The 13,384-nt window shown below is 46.0% G+C and overlaps 7 protein-coding genes across 7 annotated transcripts; 6 read left to right on the top strand and 1 right to left on the bottom strand.

The window, feature by feature from the left end:
* Nucleotides 1–117: 117 nt before the first annotated feature.
* Nucleotides 118–814, top strand: SEC22 (SNAP receptor; the record flags this gene model as incomplete). Its single annotated transcript, XM_019131513.1, has 2 exons — nucleotides 118–151; nucleotides 201–814. The coding sequence occupies 2 exons, from the start codon at nucleotides 118–120 to the stop codon at nucleotides 812–814; spliced, it is 648 nt and encodes a 215-aa protein (XP_018987606.1).
* A 121-nt stretch (nucleotides 815–935) lies between these two features.
* Nucleotides 936–2,209, top strand: BABINDRAFT_70186 (uncharacterized protein). Its single transcript, XM_019132551.1, has one exon. The coding sequence runs from the start codon at nucleotides 1,057–1,059 to the stop codon at nucleotides 2,188–2,190; it is 1,134 nt and encodes a 377-aa protein (XP_018987605.1). The 5' UTR covers nucleotides 936–1,056; the 3' UTR covers nucleotides 2,191–2,209.
* A 338-nt stretch (nucleotides 2,210–2,547) lies between these two features.
* Nucleotides 2,548–3,483, top strand: BABINDRAFT_70180 (uncharacterized protein). Its single transcript, XM_019132550.1, has one exon. It carries the CDS (start codon nucleotides 2,672–2,674, stop codon nucleotides 3,284–3,286), a length of 615 nt encoding a protein of 204 aa, XP_018987604.1. The 5' UTR covers nucleotides 2,548–2,671; the 3' UTR covers nucleotides 3,287–3,483.
* A 50-nt stretch (nucleotides 3,484–3,533) lies between these two features.
* Nucleotides 3,534–5,797, bottom strand: SIT1 (siderophore transporter; the record flags this gene model as incomplete). The annotated part of the gene is made up of 2 exons (XM_019131066.1): nucleotides 5,251–5,797; nucleotides 3,534–5,220 (listed from the first exon to the last, which is right to left on the bottom strand). Exons 1-2 carry the CDS (start codon nucleotides 5,367–5,369, stop codon nucleotides 3,534–3,536), a joined length of 1,806 nt encoding a protein of 601 aa, XP_018987603.1. The 5' UTR covers nucleotides 5,370–5,797.
* Nucleotides 5,798–7,614: 1,817 nt separating this feature from the next.
* BABINDRAFT_158904 (uncharacterized protein) lies at nucleotides 7,615–9,004 on the top strand. Its single transcript, XM_019127346.1, has one exon. It carries the CDS (start codon nucleotides 7,885–7,887, stop codon nucleotides 8,869–8,871), a length of 987 nt encoding a protein of 328 aa, XP_018987602.1. The 5' UTR covers nucleotides 7,615–7,884; the 3' UTR covers nucleotides 8,872–9,004.
* Nucleotides 9,005–9,426: 422 nt separating this feature from the next.
* Nucleotides 9,427–10,235, top strand: EGD1 (Egd1p; the record flags this gene model as incomplete). The annotated part of the gene is made up of 3 exons (XM_019130219.1): nucleotides 9,427–9,484; nucleotide 9,768; nucleotides 9,827–10,235. The coding sequence occupies 3 exons, from the start codon at nucleotides 9,427–9,429 to the stop codon at nucleotides 10,233–10,235; spliced, it is 468 nt and encodes a 155-aa protein (XP_018987601.1).
* A 1,175-nt stretch (nucleotides 10,236–11,410) lies between these two features.
* On the top strand, nucleotides 11,411–13,042 carry GAD1 (glutamate decarboxylase; the record flags this gene model as incomplete). The annotated part of the gene is made up of 1 exon (XM_019131508.1): nucleotides 11,411–13,042. The coding sequence occupies one exon, from the start codon at nucleotides 11,411–11,413 to the stop codon at nucleotides 13,040–13,042; it is 1,632 nt and encodes a 543-aa protein (XP_018987600.1).
* Between the last annotated feature and the right edge of the window lie 342 nt (nucleotides 13,043–13,384).

The raw sequence follows: 13,384 nt of genomic DNA, 5'->3' as shown, positions 1-13,384 counted from the left end.
GACTCTACTGCTTGCAAAAGTCAACTATACAGGTTTGAATCTGTACACCTGGCGTAAAAATAGCACGGTGGCTGCGTGTGCTTGAGGGAAACTTTACGCCCCGCATTTTATTCAACGATGGTGAAATCTACTTTAATCTACAGAAATGATGGTATGTATTTAATGAGGCCTTTACCGTACACTGTAACTAACAAAGACAGCTCTTCCGTTGTGTGGCTCGGTTGACGACGACGCCGAAGCCGGCTTGTTGGAACAAAAGAAGAAGTGCAAGCTTATTATTTCCAGGATCACGCCAAATTCGGAGTCCCAGGCGTCCATTGAGAGTGGGTCTAACTACGTGATCCACTACTTGATTAAGGATTCCATCGTGTACTTGGTCATCTGTGACAAGTCGTACTCTAGAAAGTTGGCGTTTTCATACCTTGACGAGATCTCCAACGAATTCACCAAGCTGTACGGACCTGAGACCATGAACCCTGACGTCAGGCCATTCGCGTTTGCCAAGTTTGACTCCTTCTTGGGCAAGACAAAGAAGGTCTACCAGGACGCCAGAGCCCAGTCTAACTTGGACAGATTGAACAACGATTTGGCCGATGTCAAAAAGGTTATGACCAAGAACATTGAAGACTTGTTGTACAGAGGTGATTCGTTGGACAAGATGACAGATTTATCCTCCTCATTGAGAGCCGAGTCTAAGAAGTACAGAAAGTCAGCCCAGAAGATAAACTTCGATGCCATGATTCGCCAGTACGTTCCAATCGCATGCGCCAGTTTCATCTTTGTGTTCCTTCTCTGGTACACTCTCCTCCGTTAGGTATCTCCTCAAAATCACTGTATATTATCTTATCCCCCCACAAAGGAAATAGATCCCACTTAGGGGGTTCTATTCCTCGCAAGGGGTACCTATTCCCTTCAATCTCGGTCATGTGCGGTTAATTAATTTCGTTTATTCCTCATTGGTAAAGTAAATTCTGTTGTAATCACGTGCATGCAGGATATATAAAACTTTAAGAGTTTAGGCTGGGCCAGGCAACCAACAAGTTGCCAGGAATCGCGATGAAGCGGAAGCTATTTTTACCAGGAACATTTGATGATGAGGATATAGAGGTGGCCGAAAAGGATTTCCCCGCTAAACCCAGGAAAAGGCTCCTTTATCTCGCGCGTGCTTCAGACAATGAGGCTACCAAAGGCCTGCCAACCTCCACTCTGAAGGATGATGACGATTATATGGCCATGGTGCTTCCCGACGAAACGACTGTTGGCAAGCTGGGTTCTGAGCCTCCCCTCGAAAGTGTACCTTTTGAAGAGAGGCAGCATTTCAGCAGAAGCGCTGGCATGAACAAATCTTTGTTTGAGGGTAATAATGAGAGCGAACCGGACAATCTTATTCAACACATCAACCAAAAGGTATCGACCACCCTAACGTCTTCTAAAGGTTTGTCTATGATGGAAAAAATGGGGTTTAAAGTCGGCGACAAGCTCGGAAGAGATTCAAGGTCTGTCGAGGCACTAAGTGAGCCTATTAAAGTCCAGCCTAGCAGGGGGAGATTGGGGATTGGAAGCAAGCAGGAAATAAAAAAAGTCCTTCCCTTGTTTGAAAGAATAGCCGGGGGTAATCGTGGCATAACTGATGACACAGCGACGGAATATCGGCGCCGAGTAACCCGGCAAAAGGCGGAAGCAAAACAAAAACATACGGTAACAAGATTGCAAAAGGTTTGCATCGAAATGGCCGGGAATGAAGAGGCCCAGGGTTATGCCATAGATGATATCAGATCCCAGATTCTCTACGACGCGCGCATAAAACCTATCAACGTCTTATGGCGTGGCATGGTCATTGATCAAATTGTCAAAGATTATACTAATGTTTCTTGGAAACGCCTGTGTAGCCTTACGGAGAAAGATGCGCCAATTGAAGAAACTACCAAGGGTATAGTGGATAACCTCCCAGAAACCTCAAGCGACGCAGCGGGGGAGGAACCATCCAACGGAGAAACCCAATTCCCCGCTAAAGCTTCAGACCCTGAACTACTTGAATTTAATTCTCGGCCAGTTGAGGAAAGGTTAGGGGAGTTGAACGTGTTTTTGAGAGAAACTTTTCAATACTGCTACTACTGCGGCGTGAGGTATGATGACCCCGACGATCTAGAGGAAAACTGCCCTGGGATGACTGAAGAGGACCATGCCTAGAGCTAGAAGTTAGATTCTCTCATTTGCTTAGTGAAGATTAGATGCCGAACCCTAGCAATTCGGGGAAAGTGTCCTTTAAAGGTGTAACGTAGATCAGCGATAGCATATTTAGCCCTGTGTATGCAAATACGTGTATTAAGTTACCAATATCATGAGTACAAACAAAATATATGGTGTAACGAAGATTTAGTTCTAGTAACTTGTACCATCCATATTTTTATCCGATTTTTTTGAAGTTACTAGACATTGCTACAGGCCGGTTTTCACGGACTTTCCAGCCATCCAAGATTTCTTCCTCATGTCAACATGCTCTATGCAGTACACCCAAAATCGGTACATGTTGACAGACCGGGCATCGTCTTACCCCACCACAATCATATACGTAGTGATTTCTCAAACACTATTTTACAGATTCATAGCATCATAACAACTTATTGTTACTCACAACACAGACACAACTCCTTACGAACCAATAGGACCTATGATCGGCGCTGTGCAGAAGAACAACCTCCAGCGCATGAAAGAATGGAGCAGTTCATTACGCGTCAAATCACCCTCGAAGACTAAGATCGACGTTTCAAGCCATACCGATAATATTTCCCGGCTGGCCCCTCTGTTTTTTCTGCTGAAATCATTCTCACTTTCCAAGCGACACGTGGTTGGTGACCGGGAGACGCGTCTCGTTCTTAACGATTCTTCCTCTGTCTCCGGACTTCCCACAAGGTCCGCACCCGGTAAACTAAAAGCACGGTTGCTATCCCGAAGAAAAAGATCCGACGATACACAATCCACTAGCCAGGCGAACTTTCCTGACTTGACAACAGATAGCGCCATCGATGCAAGAGCCAAAATTTTCTTGATGATTTTCCATCCTGAAATATACTGGAAGTTCCATTTACTTATTCTTACCGTCTTATGCTTCACAACTATTATCATCTACCTTATCTTACAATCGCTTAACCATACTATCTCGGAAACAAGATACGTGGCGGAGCGGGGGATGTGGGCCTACATTGCTGGTTCAATGTGTGGAAACTTTCTAAGCAGCTGTGTTACATGGCCAATAACAGCCGCAAGTAAACTAATAGGAGGTTAGTATTCTAACGGGTATCGGCTAATAATCCAAATGGAAAGTAATGGCTGCTGTTACCGAAGCGCGGGATGTAACACCCAGGTGCTTGGGGTAAGCGTTTTATACTTTATTCACGGTATAAAGCTACTCGGGGTTAAATAGAAAATCAATTATTAAAGGTTATCAAAGGAATAGGAAATACAAGTGGATCCAAAAAAAGTATGAGAATAGAAAGCGTGCAAGGTGCTACTCAGCTGTATAAGCCTGTAGCTTACTTAAGGAACTTGGACACGAACCCCTTTTCTTCGATGGTTTCTTCCTCATCATGCTTCAAGGATTGGACACTCTCTAACTTGTAGTCTCTCAACAACAAAGCGGCTGCCAACAATGGAACACACAAACACAAACCAACGGTAATCAAAAGTCTTTGGACATATCTATAGGCGGCCACGACTGCCATTCTCTCGGTGGTGTCCCAAGCGTAGTCGACAATAAAATCGTACGGTGAGGAGTACGCGTAAGTGGCCAATTTGGCATCACCAAGTTTCTTGACCATCTCAGGATACAACTTCTGGGTCCAAATCGCACCGGAAACAGAGTTACCAAAAGCGGACCCGAAGTTATAAGAAGTCAAGTAAAGGGCAATTACCACGGCCATGTGTTCGTGGTCGGTACAAGACTGGATAGAAACCTGGGTGGAGTAAGTGAAGAAACCGGCACCGAAACCGAGGAGACACAAACCACCGATGATACCACTATGAGAACTGGAGTCGCCTCTAAAGTGGAGCAAGATCCCCATAGCTACAAACCACATGGACACACCAAAAACGATGAAGTGCTTGACACGCTTGAAGTAGGCAACAACAAACCCCAAGATGGTACCAGTAATAACGGAGACAAAGGAGTACAAGGAGGTCATACGGGTAGCAGACTTGATGGACTCATTTACCGCGACGATCAAGATGGTGTACATGAAATCACCTTGCATATACCAGATAAAGTTGATGAAGATGGCAATGATCAAAGCAGCCCAGACACCACGGTCCTTCAACAAATGCATTGGCGCCAACGGGTGCTTGGCAAGTCTGTGCTCCCAAACAACAAAGAACGGAATACAAATGATCCCGATAACAAGCGGCGCGATAATCTTAGCCTGTTGCCAAGTAGTAGAGACACCTCCAGCAAGAGTGAATGGAACCAATATGAGACCCAAGATGACTACAATGAAGAGCAAACCAATAACATCCAAACGGTGGAAGATCTCGATCGAGAACTTCCAGAACCCTAACTCTTGATACAAGGTCGCCTCGGTCTTCATCTGCCTCCACTCTTCGGTCTTACCGGCCTTCCATCTCATGTGGAGCATACAGACAAGTAAGGGAATACACAGCAAGGGAAAGATGAAAGCCCACATACCGATACCCCAGGACCAGTTGAGACCAACGGCTGCTGTAACATCACCAGAGATCCAAGTGTTGATGATGAATGGCAAGGCAGGGATGAAAGAAGCGGCCAATCTCCAGTTCAAGTTGGAACAATCGGCCAACAAAACTTGCAAAATCAACATGACCCCAGTATAGCCGATCTGGTACATGATGGCACCGCCACAAAACCTCTGTATATCGTAAGCCTGCGATTCAATCACGGTCCCGACGACGTAAAACAAGATGGAAATAGCCAACAATTCTAATCTACCAAACACATCAGAGGCCCTGGCAAAAGCTGGCTGGGCAGCAGCAGCGATGACGGATCTGATAACATTGATGGTAGAGAGCAAGGAGTGCTCGGAGTAAGAACTGGTGGCGTAGGCTTGGAAAGTGTACCTGATGGTGCCATCCAAACCGTAGGCGTAAGCAACGAGGAAAATGGAGAAAAACAAGATGATTTTGTAAGCGATTGAATCGTACTCCTTCATCAAAAGCTCGGCTCTGCGGACACCGAGGGATTTGGCCGGGCCACTTGGATTACCCGCATCAGCGATGCTTGACAGTATTCTTTCGGTGGAGTTATCTTCAGATTCAGCAATTTTATCATTTTCATTTTGAGTATTGAATTGTCCCGAAATGGTGTGGACCAAAGCGTTGGCTGTTTCTGACTGCGACAGCATGGCTTTGGGTGTATGTTTCTAAGGGTTGTTTTCCGATATAGAAGCCATGAAGTAGGAACGGCTATTGGAAGTAGGAACTAGTGTGCCTTTTATAATTCAAGTTTCACTTGGGAGACCACGGTGAAAAGCTGCCCTGGACGATCCACTAAAAATTCAATAACCCACCGGGGTCTGTAGACCAAATACCGCCCCAAGTTAAATGATTTATCTTAGAAAAAAAACTATGCATCTACATTATGCACAGGTACACATGCATGCGTCTTGCGTAGTTGTGATATAAGCTGTAAACACCATGTATTTTCCATCCCTTGTTGCATTGACGGTCCCGATTATTGCTCGTTGGGCCAATGTTTCAAAAGTTGTTAAGGTATTAGTAATCTTGCCCAAACGCTTGAAATTCGAGGTTGCTTGCGCTTCATCATAACGAAACGTTCAGTACTCATGGTAAGATGACGCACCTTGACCGGTATAACGCTACACAGCGGCTTTAAGCTGTAACGATCATCTTAATGCTTTCTTTGTAGATCTCAGGATGTCTGTCTGTTTTACCCTTCATGCTTTGAAGTGCCTCTTTTTCTTTCTTTTGCCGAGAATATCGTAAGAAATTGTTGCATATGCTCGATTGCCTCATACGGCTGATCATCAGTGATCTTAGAGATAATTACCCACGCATGCGTCAAAGCGAAGGACATATCGGCCTATACGCTCTCCGCATGATTTTTACGGTATCCCGTACACACCTGCTAAGTCATATACTATCGGTTTATATATGGGGCTAGATTATTCATCCCCTAAATTTATTAATACCAAGCTACTTGAGATTGCCATCTTTCTGTCGCGAGAGCAGAAATCCTGCTGTGGCATCAGGGTGCTTTTACAAGCTTGAATACTGGTTTGAGTAGAAGCCCTGGGCTAAGCAAGTATAACCGAATATAGCCTCTTTTAGGAAATAATTTACGTCTGTACCTGTCTATTTGTCGATGTATACTGAGTTTGCGCAGCCACGGGGTTAGGTCGGGTACCTGCGAAAATCGCCGAAACCGACTTCTCCGAGATCCCGCATTGACCCAGGGCCGGTTACGCTCTTCTTTAAATAAAAGAAAAGCCTCTCGCAAATCTATATGTCGCAAATTCCCCTTACGGCAATGATCATCGTTGCCGTAGAGCAACGCATCGGTGTAGCTCGTATTTTTTATTTATATCTTTAACTCCCTGTCAAGTATCAAAGGAGGGCTATCTACATGTCAATCGCGTAAGTCTCGCAATGCTATGCTTACAAGGTGCGATAACTCCTTTCGGTCGAAACTCGATTTATCATCTGGTATATCGGTTGGCTTTTGAAGGTATAAGCTGTTGTATGGGAGTAGCTATTTGTCAAGCCTGACCGGCGTTAGAGCTAGTTTCTCGCACTTCTCTTAATTTTCATAAGGTGAGATTTTCCATATTAGCATTATATTTTCATCTCTAAAGGAGTATTTCTAGGACCCAAAGCTAAGCTACTCTTGGAAAGCAGGCCCAAACAGAGATACACAATCAGCCCGGGCCAGGAGATTCCTGTCATGGGATGTCGTTCGACGGAGATATGCTCAACGGGGATATTTGTGGCGAGCACTGCTTGAAATTGACTCAGATTGTAACTATAGGAACCAGCGGCATGAGGATAGTGCCGCAGTAGCCATGATTATAATACCTTCGGCCTTTGGAAAGTTGCAGCACTAAACGGCAAATTCCTTGGCACCCGCTAGAAAGTTGAAATAATGCAAGGAATACAATTGACAATACTGAAACGCCAAGGATATGTGTGGCTCATATGACTAATTATCTTTCATCCGGAAAATACTGATATATCTTGCAACAATGTATAGGTAGGGTCGTACGCAATCTGGCAATCTTCTGAGGTTCCTTGGTTTGTCTACGTTACCTGCTCAACCCAACTTTGTCTCCTGAGGGCTGGCGTATAATACTGTGCGGGTTAATTTTACCGCTCTTCTTACGCGACGTATACGTAGAAGTTGGCTATGTAATTATGAATCTTATGCGTGCTAACGTTAATCAAGGTTACCGGTGATAGGGCCAGAATAGAATTAGACTCGGAAGTATGTACGAACCGTGTTTACGGTTCATCGGTGAGCCTTCGGTGGTTACGGAAAAATATGCTTTTTAAAATACCAGAATTAAATCATTTTTCAAAGGTAGAGCCTCTGGTTATCCTCAAAAATACTTCGTATTCCCCATGTACTTTGACATCTTGCGTATAGCTCCTAAATATTTCATTGCTCACGTGACAAGAGGTGCTATTCATTTTTTTTTCAGCTCAAGCACTCGTTTTACCTTGCATCTGACTCACCAGCGATTATTTCACTTTTCCACCCTGTAGGTGAAAAATTCCAGATTTTTGGTGGTAACGCTACGACTCCTCTTTTACAAACAAAAGCTTTAGAAAAAGAAATTCCGATTGGTGGAGTATCTCCGTACTGGTTTATTCAACATCCCCACATTCTCTTAAACATACACTATGGCCTCATCCGTTCCTGGACCGATTCAATTGCCACAAGCCCGCTATGATCTCTCCACCTACTGGGGCAGAGTCAAACACTGTGCCGGGCTAACTGACCCTACTATGTGCCTCAACACCACTGCTGACGTCGAAAATGCGCGTGCTTTGGTTTCCCAATACAAGAACGGTAAAATTTCACATATGACCCCGGAGCTATGGAGAGCCAAGAAGATCTTGGACTCTACCATCCACCCAGATAACGGTGAAACCATCTTCTTGCCGTTCAGAATGTGCTGCAACGTGATTTCCAATTTGTTGATCACCGCGGGTATGTTGACCCCAAACATGGGTGTGGTCGGTACTTTGTTCTGGCAAGTGGCCAACCAGTCGTTGAACGTCGCGGTCAACACGGCTAACTCCAACAAATCTCATCCAATGACTACTCAGCAAATCATCACAAACTACACGATGGCCGTCACTGCATCCTGCTCCGTAGCTGTTGGACTCAACTCTATTGTCCCGAGACTTACTAAAGTGTCTGCGAACACCAGAATGATCTTGGGGAGATTGGTTCCGTTCGCCGCGGTGGTCAGTGCCGGTGTCGTCAACGTTTTTCTCATGAGAGGAGAAGAAATTAAGAAGGGGATTACGGTTTTCGACTCTGAAGGTAACGAACAGGGTGTCTCCAAAACTGCTGCGTTGTATGCCGTCGGTGAAACCGCCGCCAGTCGTGTCATCAATGCCACCCCGATCATGGTTGTTCCTCCGTTGGTCTTGGTCAAGTTGCAGAAAATGGGCTTGATGAGGACAAAGTCGAGAGTCATCCAAACGCTAGCCACTTGCGGTATTGTTGCTGCCACCGGTTTCGTTGCCTTACCGTTTGCCATTGCTGTATTCCCCCAAAGAGAAAGCATGTCTGTGGATAAGTTGGAACCGCAATTCAGACGATTAAAGAACCCACAGGGCGAGAGAATCGAGACTCTTGAATTCAACCGAGGTATCTAGAGAACTAGTGGAACAGCTGACTAAACTTGTATATAATAGAGACATGTATCTGTATCTGGTGGTTTAGACCTTTTCATTGCTTATAGGCGACCTAATTAGGCAAAGAACGTAGACGTGGCCTATAAGCTATGGCTCACGTGGATGCTTGAATATCTTGGATATAAATATACCGCTTACAACCCAGTGATCCTTTATCTGAGTAAGGCTGGAACAGGATATGTAGACCCCACAATATCTTCGGCCCATCCCCCAATGGCTTGAAAAATCCGGCGTATATCTGATGTGAGCCGTGTTCTCCCCCAAGCATATCTCGCTACGTACCGGATAAATGTCCCATTTTCTCGGTTCACTAAATAGCCTTTCTATTCTTCTGTCTCCTTCTCTGGTTAGGATTTTCTCGCAGCCGCCGACGTCGACGAAATTTTGGTAAGCAGCTGACACAGTAGGCGTGGCTGCGAGGTGTACACTATGGAATACCCCATTTATTCCGACCTACTTTAGCGGATTTGCACGTTTTCACACCCTTTATCTACCAATAAATACAAATAATTCACAATGCCAGTCGACCCAGCCAAGTTAGCCAAGTTACAACAAGCTTCTGCCACCAAGATCGGTATGTACCTACAATCCTGAGAGACCATTGATTCGCTGAAAAAGTGTTTTCCCGCCACCCTGTCGCCATTGAACACTCCGGTTTTCTTTGGATCGTGACCAACTGCTACCTGCTTAGGTCTGCTATTGATTGGTTGCCGCTGAATCGAGTGTGGTATATGGGGTAGCTACGATCGGGCTTCTTCAAAGCAGATACCCCGTGGCGTGCTCCGCAAACCACCTCTGATGCTGGCGACGACATCCACCCATTAGTTGCAAATAGTTTTACTAACTACTTATTTTAGGGTATGTGTACTCCTTGCCATTGTAGCTGTCCTATGGCCTTATACTAACTCCATTATAGTGGTACCCGTCGTGCTGCCAAGAAGGTTGTCAAGAACGTTGAACAGGATGACACCAAGTTGCAGGCCGCTTTGAAGAAGATGAACGCCGAAAAGTTCGACGGTGTTGAGGAAGCTAACTTCTTCAGAGAAGATGGTAAGGTCTTGCACTTCAACAGAGTCGGTGTCCAGGGTTCCGTCCAGGACAACACCTTCGTGTTCACTGGTATTGCCCAGGAGAAGGAAATCACCCAGTTGATCCCAAACATCTTGCCACAATTGGGGGCTGAGAACTTGGAAATCTTGAGAAAGTTGGCCGAAGATATCCAAGCTAGAGGTGGTTTGAACGCCGCCACTGCCACTGCCGCTGCCTCAGGTGAAGACATTCCAAACTTGGTTGAAGGTGAAACTTTCGAAGACGACGTCGAATGAATTCGTTCGCCATAACGCATTTCCATCCTAAAATATATCGTTTTTTACTAAGAGTGCTGTAGAGTAATAATCACAGAGACACAATAAAACGAATTCAAACTCGTGGTAGACAGATATTCTATTTAGTGTTAAGGCCGTGCCACGGCTCAGAGCTGGTGTTCGCGGTTGAAACTGCGGGGTTCGGCCCCTTTGGCGGTAGCTTTAAGCGTATGGGGCGCAATCGGAGTTATTCAAACCTATTTATGGCTTGTCGATGGGTACTGCAATCGGTTGGGACGGATAATATGTTATATCGTACGTCTTCAGATAGGTATGTACTGCCATGTGACAGACAATCTCCTAACGTGCACTGTTTCACCCCGGGCACCCCATAGATGTTCTGTCCAATGGCAATAGCCGTATAGCTTTTTTAGACATACCTAGTATGTCATGCAAGGTGATCATGTACGGTAGAGCTGGCTCTGATTTCAGGCATGTTTTCGTCACGGATTGTTTTCGTAATGGCGCGGCATAGATCATTTCAGGAGGTTATATCTACGCGCTTGACACCAAACTATAAGCCGCTGTCAATAAATCCCGAGTCTTTTTTTTTTGGCAGATCGGCTACAAATCTCCATCTGCCAAAGACAAGGAACTCGCGATTCGAAATTGTACTCATGAAAGGCGGACCTTCATTATATATTCCTATATGGCCGCGAATCGGTCTCCGAGCCCCAGAACTCCTGGTCTTAGAGTATTGGCGATACGCTTGTATCTGTTGAAAGTAGCAATCCAATAGTTGCCATGTGCGGCTCCCCTGAAAAAGTCCACCAGAGAATCCGGGTATGCACCTCTGGTTTATCTTACCAGAGGTGCAGGAAGGCCGTTCTTCCCGCCTCTGTGGGGCCTGGCCCATGCCACTCCGCTCATTTCCAGTCAGGAGACTGGATAGCATGTCATAGATCACGTTGTCTGGTAATTAGCTGCAAATTTCTCTAGCCCGTTCGAAGTTTGCTACATTCCCCCCGTGTCTAAACTCCTACGTCGTAGACTGAAATTACCGCAACCCGGAAGCCTGCGGGCCATCTCTCTCCTGTAAAACTATATAAACCCCCCATCTGTTTTCTCTTCTAGTAGCATATATCAATTGCATCATTCTACGAACCTCTTCTAGCGATATACTAAAGCAACACACCATGACCTTATCCAAACATGTCGACGCCGAAAAGATGGAGTCCTCCCTCTTGAAGGCCACCCGTAATAAGTTTAACGTGGCCAAGACCGACAGATACCTTTCGAGCTACAATGCCAATGTTCAGATCCCAAAATATTCCATACCGCAAGATTCCACCCTGCCAGAATTGGTTTCCCAGTTGTTGCAAAGCGAATTGACCCTTGACGGGAACCCTACTTTGAACTTGGCGAGTTTTGTCAACACGCACATTGACCCTGAAGCCGCTGCATTGGTTGCTTCCAACCTTGTGAAGAACTTGGCCGACAACGACGAGTACCCAGCCTTGTTGGATATCCACCAGCGTTGCGTCTCCATCATCAGTGGGTTATGGCACGGTAACGCCCACAAGGCCGTCGGCTCGGCTACCACTGGCTCCTCTGAGGCCATCATGCTCGGTGGGTTGGCCATGAAAAAGACCTGGCAGAACAAGAGAAAGGCGGCTGGAAAGGATATCTCCAACCCAAACATCTTGATGGCTACCTGCGCCCAGGTGGCGCTCGAGAAGTTTGCCAGGTACTTTGACGTCGAGGATCGGTTGATTCCGGTATGTGCTGAGTCCGACCACATGATTGATGTTTCCAAGATCAGAGAAAATGTAGACGAGAACACCATTGGTATCTTTGTGATTGTGGGGTCCACTTTCACAGGCGGGTTCGAACCTGTCAAGGAGATCTCGGAGTTGTTGGACACTATCCAAAAGGAGACCGGCATCGATGTTCCTATTCATGTGGACGGAGCCTCCGGTGGGTTTGTCGCTCCCTTCGTATTCCCAGACTTGGAGTGGGACTTCCGGGTGCCACGAGTGGTGAGTATCAATACCTCAGGCCACAAGTTTGGTCTCGTCACAGCTGGTTTGGGCTGGATCATCTTCCGCGATGCCGCCTACTTGCCAGAATCCTTGAAGTTCCAGTTGGACTATTTGGGTGGGATTGAGGAGACCTTCACCCTCAACTTTTCCAGACCAGGGTTCCCGGTCATCCACCAATACTACAACTTTTTGAAATTGGGCCGTAAAGGGTACACCGACGTGTTTAAGAGTTGCTTGCAGAATGCGAGATTGTTGGCCAACTGCTTGGATTACTCCGAGTACTTCACCACCGTGTCGAACATTCACAAGCCTATACTCGGAGGAGTGGTTTCCAAGGATTTGGGAGCTGACGAGAAGTTTAATCCAGGCTTGCCAGTGGTGTCATTTAGGTTCTCGGACGAATTTGTGAAGGAGTACCCTGAGATTCCGCAATCGATCATCTCCCAGCTTTTGAGGGCGAAGGGCTGGATTGTGCCAAACTACAAATTGCCGCCTAGTGAATCTAATATTGAGATCTTACGTGTGGTTGTCAGAGACTCTGTCACTTTGGATTTGTTGGACAAGTTGTTGTCTGATATCATCGACTTGACCGAAAAGTTGATCCACTCCGTTCAGTTAATCAGAAACATGGAGGGCAAAGATGTCAAGCAGAATACCTCTGACATCTATGCTATCCTTTACAGTATGGCTAGTGAGGGTAAGGTCACTATTGCCGACATTCAAAAGAATTTTGCTGCCAAGGATTCACACCCTTCGAGTGGCAAGCCCTACCGCGCCACTTGTTAGGTATTATGTTTCGTTTTATGTTTGGCTTTATCTAGAAAATATAGCTTCTTGTTGTATGATTGTCTAAATAAAAGGCGGAGAGCTCCCTCACCAGGTCTTCGATTTTCTTGGCTTTTGATAAGTCGGTGTCCGTCAAGGCGGCTTGCGCTCCACGAGAGAGGATCGATTGAGTGGTTGTAGGACTGAGCTTTCTCGTCTCGCCCCTAAGTCCGTAGTCTTTCGTGTAATTCACAAAGCGTCATTAGCTAATCAGTCAACGCCTCGTTGGCAATGCGCTCCACCGGAAAAGGCTGGTATGTTCCACTGATGGTTCTACCGATAGCACAACTTCTCGTTGTCTGG

The sequence above is a fragment of the Babjeviella inositovora genome (genome assembly GCF_001661335.1).
Source record: "Babjeviella inositovora NRRL Y-12698 unplaced genomic scaffold BABINscaffold_1, whole genome shotgun sequence".
NCBI classification, from domain to species: domain Eukaryota; kingdom Fungi; phylum Ascomycota; class Pichiomycetes; order Serinales; genus Babjeviella; species Babjeviella inositovora.
Note: the sequence above shows the minus strand (reverse complement) of the source record. Positions and strands in the feature narration are given on the sequence as shown.